Source organism: Balaenoptera ricei, chromosome 12, assembly GCF_028023285.1.
Source record: "Balaenoptera ricei isolate mBalRic1 chromosome 12, mBalRic1.hap2, whole genome shotgun sequence".
Lineage (NCBI taxonomy): Eukaryota > Metazoa > Chordata > Mammalia > Artiodactyla > Balaenopteridae > Balaenoptera > Balaenoptera ricei.
The window spans coordinates 14,778,913-14,786,212 of NC_082650.1; the positions used below are offsets into that span (position 1 = coordinate 14,778,913).

At 49.0% G+C, this 7,300-nt stretch overlaps 1 protein-coding gene across 2 annotated transcripts in view; it reads right to left on the bottom strand.

The window, feature by feature from the left end:
- The window catches only part of ESR1 (estrogen receptor 1), a 263,766-nt gene extending 261,575 nt beyond the window's left edge, over positions 1 to 2,191 (bottom strand). For both annotated transcript variants that reach the window (XM_059940977.1, XM_059940976.1), the window contains exon 1: positions 1,645 to 2,191. In XM_059940977.1, the coding sequence (XP_059796960.1) occupies positions 1,645 to 2,096 (452 nt within the window). In that variant the 5' untranslated portion in view covers positions 2,097 to 2,191. The remainder of the gene's footprint in view (positions 1 to 1,644) is intronic.
- Between the last annotated feature and the right edge of the window lie 5,109 nt (positions 2,192 to 7,300).

Here is a 7,300-nt window from a genome sequence, read left to right on the forward strand (position 1 = left end):
TTTTTTTAAAAAAGTGGGCAGAATAAATTCTTTTTTGTTTTCCATTTTAACCCTGAATTAAAACAAGTTAAATTAACGTGATAGATGCCAACTTTTTAAAGTTTTGTTCATTGTTTGTCTTCTGAGGAATAACTCAGGCTGGACCTGCTTGGCTGTGGGATGTTCTAAAGTCCTTTGAGGGGCCGAAGGATGTGGAGTATATTCAGATACCCCAAGAGTCTGCCTTCACAATCCTCTGGGGCCACCCTGCACCCTCCTCCTATTTCTTCTGCTACAAATATCTCTGGATATAGAACACTGAATGGAAAATCGGTCCACAGCTTGCTATACAGAAGGATCTGGGTGAAAGTGGAAGGCGAGTCCAGGCACCAGTGTACAGTCAGGCAGTGCCTAACTCAGCACCCAGCCAGCCACGTGGGTGCCCTGAGGCCTCCCAGCAGCACCTAGGGCACAGGTATTCACCCGGACCTCCTGCCTAAGGCTTCCTCAAGTCCATCACGAAGAGAAGGGAGACGCTGTCAAAAGGAAAACGGGAGGAAGAGGGGAGAAGGAAAGTATAATCTCTACTAGGAAAAATAAATAAGGACACAAAACATTTGCCTCTTAAGTCACAAAAGTGTCCCAAACTACCAACTGCTTCTTCGCCCTTGAAGGCAAAGCACAGAACCGGGCTGAACCGCTGCTCCCCAGTCCTGGGGCATTCTCCTCCCCGGTAGGCCAGAAATGAAACTTAGCTGTCAGGAAAGTATTTCAAAACACTCGTGCTTCGATGTGGCATGTGTTAAACCCACAGGACACTTATAAATCTCTGGCTGTCAGAAGTCTTCTGTCTGCTCTGACACGGACTCAGCCGGGTAACTCAGAAATCAGAAACTCCTTAAGACCCATTGAACTCTATTGCCCCTCTGAGGAGCGCAATTCGATCCTACAGCCCTCCAAGGTGGGACGGGGAGGGCGAGGAAAGCGGTGCTAGGAATCGCTTCCCAAGGGAATCACCTTCACCATCACTATCATCACCATCATCACAGCGTGCATATTTCCACCCCGAAATTCTAGGAGAAAGGAAATTTTGCAAGCACATTAAAACAAAATTGTAAAATACTACTAATAATATAAATAAATAAAATTCTGAGCTCCGCTAGCCCCAGACACCTTCAGCCTTAAATACCAAAGCGGGACATTTTCTAGGGACTCAGAGCACCTTGTGTTTATTTGCTCTGGGGTGTTCCCCCCCACACACACACACACTAATAACCTCTGCTTTGCACAGTTTTCCAATATTTGTTTAGTTAGGAAGCACACGGGGTTTCGGATCTGCGTCTCACGCAGACACTGGGGGCGAGGGGGAGGCGTGGAGAACAGAATGTTGCTGTTTTTTGTTTTTTTTTTTTAAGCCGTCAGGCCAGAGAACTTGACTCTCGAACGCGAGATCCCCCCCCGCCCCCCGTGACCCTGGGCCGGGCCGCGCGCTAGCCCTCGGGTCGCGCGTCCGCGGTTCCGGCGGCGGCCGGGTTGCCGGGCGCCCGGCCCCGCGGCCTGCGGGCCCCGCGAGCTCCCGGCGGCGCGGCCCCTCGCCCCCCGCTCCCTCCCGCCGCCGGGCGCGCGGCGGCCACCCCGACGTGGCGCGGCGGGCGGCGCGGGTACCTGTAGAAGGCGGGAGGGCCGGCCTCGCGCACCGCATAGCCGCTCGGCTCGTTCTCCAGGTAATAGGGCACCTGTTGGCCGTGGGGATGCAGGAAGGGCGAGAGCTGCGGCGGCGGGTGCAGGAGCACCAGCGGGCTCGGAGACACGCTGTTGAGCGGCGGGAAACCCCCCAGGCCGTTGGCGCCGAACGCGGCCGCCTCGGACCCGGGGCCGTAGGCGAGGCCCGACTGGCCGTAGACGGGCGCGGAGGCGGCGGCCGCGGCGTTGAAGTCGTACGCGGCGCCCTCGGGGTAGTTGTACACGGCGGGCTTGCTGCTGTCCACGTACACCTCGCTCAGGGGCCGCTCCAGGGGGATCTTGAGCTGCGGGCGGTTCAGGGGCTCCAGCTCGTTGGCTTGGATCTGGTGCAGCAGGGCCATGCCAGACGCTTTGGTGTGCAGGGTCATGGTCATGGTCAGTGGCCGCGGGCAAGGCGCAAACCGTCTCCCCCCGCGGCAGAGGGCTCAGCAGCCGACCGGCCACCTGGAAGAAGAGCACAGCCCGCGGTTAGAGGCGGCGCAGCGCATGTCCCGCCGCGACGCGAGCTCCGGCCCTGCCCCGGGAGCCGGCCCGTCCGATGGAGCGGGCCGGCCGGACGCGAGCAAGTGCAGCCCGGCGCGAGCGCGCTCCGCCAACTCCCGGGCTCGGGTCTCCAACTTTAAGTACCGGTCTCCCGAGCTCGTATGCATTACAGAGGTGCTGGAAGCCGGCCAGGGGCTGTTGCCTTGCCCTGACGTTGGCTTAAACATCACTCCAGGCGCAGCTCGTTTTGGAGCGATCCCAAAGAGCAGCTTCCCTGAACTTTACTTTACTTGTCGCTGCTGGATAGAGGCTGAATTTCACTGCAGGAGGGCGGGGGAGCCGAGGGATCTCCTAAAGGTGGCCCAGAGAAGACGGGGTTTAAAACAAACTCGGAAGACTAATCCAGGGGCCGGCTTTCTCTAACGTGCTACCTTATGTGCCCCGTGCCAGGCTCCAATCTATCTCTGTTTGTCTCCCTTACTGTTTGATTCACGCTCCTCGTTGGCTGGAAATCTGTAGTGTGTACATAGAATGACCCTGGGGAGGACCACTCTGTAACCGAGATACGGCAGATAGAGTGGGGTATGCGGTTGCATATGCAGACAGCTATATTTAGCAGCTGCCGGAACTGATGGGAGGCATCTGGGGGGAAGGGGGTGGAGATTCAAGGTGTACATATAGGAAGAGCCGCGCTTTGCAGCAGGAGGGTGCTGCCCGACCTCAGTTTTCCTCATCTAAAAAATTCTCCCGAAGTGGTCCCCTCCAGCCACGACCTTCTGAGATTCTCCCAGCCCGACTCGTCTGTTTGTGCTGGACCACAGTACTGTACTTGCTCCCAATAGGAATTCTAATGTGAATGACGATTGACAAAAACCTTCCGTTAGGCGGACATGGGTCTTCATGCCTTCCACTGATTATGCAACCAAAACTTCAGAAAACTGAATATGAAACGTGACCTTACCATAAAAAAAATGACCTCAGGTCATTAACCAAATCTTTGGCAGTGATGTTACACTGTCGGTCTAACCAACAAATTTTAAAAGGCAATGATACGTTTCTGTTCTTTCATCCTATGATTGGACCTTCTTGGTTCACTTGGACTAGGATATGCAGAATCAAATATCCAGATTGAAAGAGAAATAGAAAAAAGTTTTGTACTGAATTAAAAACTAAACATGCTCAAGTACATTTAATATATATATATATAACATAATATATAATAATACATACTATATAGTATATAATGTGTATATATAAGTATATATTAAAAAGATATGGTAAATATATTGTGCACCTATAATCTTGGACAGTTTATACTTTTTAATAAACTTCCTTTGCCCCAGCCTAATGAACTCTGGTATGACCATCAGATACTTTGCTTCAACTGCTATACCAAACACCTGACAGAATACCGGACAAAATGTTTGTGTCATCTATAAATGACAAGGATGCTGTTACTGATAGTAATATTTTGGGATATCTTTATACTAATAAGCACACATTTTACCTAATTCTTACAAGAACAGACAGACCATTTGGGGGTAATATGCAGATGCAGCTGATTTACTATGCAGCCAAAATTGAGCTCAGCAAGAGTAACTATAGATTGTAAGCAAAGAAAGGGTTAAAAACACATTAGGTGAATCACAGATATTTCTCTTTATGGCCAGCAACCATTACTTTCCAGAGCAATTTTTTTACAGATGACTTCGTTTCGGTAAATCACACTTTCAATTTTCAAACGTCTTTTTTAAACCCATGCAAAAGCACTTCAGAGGGCTCTTAAAAATCTGAACCTGCCGAATTATATGTAAATTACACAAAGAACCTTACAAGTCCTGAAAGCAGAAGGAGATGCACACATAAACCCATGGAAAACAGCAAATCCTCATCTCCCTGCTAGGATACAGACACTGGCCAGAAAGGTAAGTTGCTTTCTCAAAATGCTAAAGCTACAAAGAGAAATCAAAACAATCCTACCCTGCTGGATCAAGAGCGTCTTTCCAGAAATGTTCCATGGGCTTGTAGAAGTCAAGGGCTGAGACAGTGAGAATGAAGGAAGGAATGCGCTCACATGTGCCTGTGGCTCCGTGTGTGAGCAAGGCAGAGCGTGTGGGGATGTGTTTGCATGTGGAACGGCAGGGAATCGGGAAGCAGCCAGTAGGCAGGGCACTCGGCAGCCCCTCCCGGTAGGCACAGCAGCTGGGCTCCTGCCCGGAGCTGGATGAATGGCCGTGGGGAGTGAGGAGAAGCTTGCTGCCTGCTCATGGGGAGCAAGGGGGCACACTCAAGCCAGCATCACTGGGGAGAAGCAAAACTCCAGCCCTGTTTGCTCCTTACACTTCGAGCCTAGGAAGTGCCCCATGTTTTCTGCTGCCATCCTAGGCAAGAGGGAAAACAGGCTTGCTTGCTGTAAATCATAGGCTTACACTAAAATAGGATGCCAGTCAAAAGAGCGTAGATATCAAGTTTACAAAATGTGACACGGGCGGTTTTTCCTGAAGAATATAATTTAACAATAAAAGCCTTCTGGGATACACTTGGATCCGATGCCTTGCTGGCCCCAGCCCCCAGTCTCTGAACAGACACACTGTTGCCTTGCCTCTGATTGCACCAGGAAACCAGACTTTGGAATAAATGTTTTGGCATTCTAGGGATGTGTTTCCAACTGAAACATAATATTCCTCCACCTCGTTAACCAAACCCACAAACCTTTCCATGAATAGCTCAGTTGACTGCTTTCTGTAAACATGAAAAGATATATTATTAAAAGCCCAGAGTAGGAAGATAAGACGAAGGTGGGTACCTTTGTTGAACTGATTTTAGGCATTCTGGTTATAGAGGCGTTGGTCATGGGGAAAGGGTCTCTCATTTCTCAATCGTGCCCACATGGATCCACCAGGTTCTCAACTTTTCTCTTGACCATGGTGCTAACACACAATGAGAAGGTGCTCCTAGTGGCCCTCACCCAGTGTCTCAGGACATGTGACACCTAGTGGAGCCTTTGTTGCCAGACATTAGTCACTGCCTTGGGTATTAAATGACTCTAATCACAATGCCAGGAGTGGCCAGTCTCTGGCCTGGGACTCTATGCAGTTACCAAGAGATTTATGAGTGACTCTTGAGACCAGTACAAAGAAAGAAGTAAAAAGTTACTTTTTTTTTTAAGTTGCAAAAATGTTAATGATGTCATAATGCAAATATATATTTTGTGCTTTGAAAGACCCAAAATATTGCAATATTGGAGGACAGAACCCTTTGTTGTTGATGGTGGTGAATCCTAACTCCTCCTTTAGGTCAGCCATGGCCACCCCCATGCACTAGGCCAGTCCAAAATAAAACAAGAATGTGCAAGGAAGGGAGGAGCAGGAAGGGAAAGGAAGGAAGGAATGGGGGGAGGAAGGAGAGGAAAAAAGAAGACAGAAAGGAGGGGAGGATGGAAGAGAGGGACTTTGCAGATAGTCTCCTTGAACGTGGGAAGGATAAGAAACCTCATTATCTCTGCATAGACTTTGCTTATGCTGAAGCTAACAATCCAAGTTAATTCAAGATGTCCAATAAAGGCAGTTTTCCTGAACACTTTCTTTCCAGCATTCTCTTTCCTGTTCCTGGTAAGAGCCGTCTCCCAGGCTTAATGAGAGCAGGTGGGAAAGGACACCGCACCTTGCCAATTTTCTTCTAGTGCTTCTGGCAAACAGCCCCACCGTCCTGTTCCCGGCTCCCTCCTCTTCCCTCTCCATCCTCTCCCGCTGCACAGGCTCACACTCCCCACCCCGCTCTGTGACTTCCTGGCACTTGCAGGTGAACTAGGGTCAAGTCTGTTTCTCTAGCTCCACCACTGAGTGCATCTCCAGACCCACTTTTCCAGCAGTCTCCTGGGCATTGCTGGCTTGTTCAAAATATGGGCCATCATTCTCTCTCCTCCAGACATGGGGTTCCTCTCAACCCCCCAGTCTGTGAAAAGCATCACTATCCCTCCAGTCGCCCAGATTCAAGTCTCACAGTCTTCTTTGAGGGCTGTCTTTCCCTTGCCTTCCACACTCCTGACTATTCTAGCTTTGCGATTTCTCCCTTTCCCCTACATTCCTATGGCCCTCCTGCAGCCCCTCATTACCTTGCCTGTTGTAAGAGTCTCGTAGGGACATCTGCCTCTTCCCTCCCCCCTCACTTCTTCCTAGATCCTGCTGCCTTTTATTTCCTTGGTTTTTACAGCTTTGAGATCCATTTTCTCATGACCCGGCTCTACTCTTCACCCAGATCATAGCTTCCTCCGAAGTTCAGGCCTCCCTCTCTTCCCATAATATCCTGTCTAGTGTACCTCCCCGTGATGTGTAGCCAATGCTTCAGCCAAAAGAAAAAAAAAACTTGACACTCCAAGCACTCAAAGTTTTCCTGATGCCATTCTCTCTGCCTACAAACCCCACTCTGCTGGCCTGTCAGCGGAAAGCCTTTTTGAAAGCCCCCCCCCCCAAATGCTATCACATCGAAAATGCCTTTATTCCTTCTTCAAAAGTAATTTCCTCTCCTTTGAGCACCAGTGGTATTTCTCATGCATGTATTGGGTTGCCCAAAAAGTTCATTCGGGTTTTTCCGTAACAGCTTACAGAAAAACCCAAACGAACCGTTGGGCCAACCCGATATTACATTCATTCTTGAATTCGTTATTTATATATACTTTTATCCCCTCATCCTGCTCAGAAGTTCCTTGAGGACAGGGTCTGCAAAGAGTTATTTGGGTATTTTCTGAGTGCCTAGCCCTGTGCCTGGTCATATGAGATCATCAAATATTGGCTAATTTATTCATCCAGATACTTAAAAGGATAAAATAATATTATATGTATCTGGGTAACCCATCTCTAAAAGCTAACTTTCCAAGTAACATTCTCCCATTTTCAAACTGTTTTTGCTAGACAATTATCTTGGTATCCTCATACTGACTGAGGCCATAAAGTCACAATTCAAATTCATACAGTCTTGAGGATTAAGCCTGCAATTCTTGGCAGCATGATTCACGAGAGAGCTCTGAATTTTTAGTTCGTAACCAGATAATACTGTGACCAAACAAAGTTTCTTCTCTAGCTCCATTAAAAGCTTT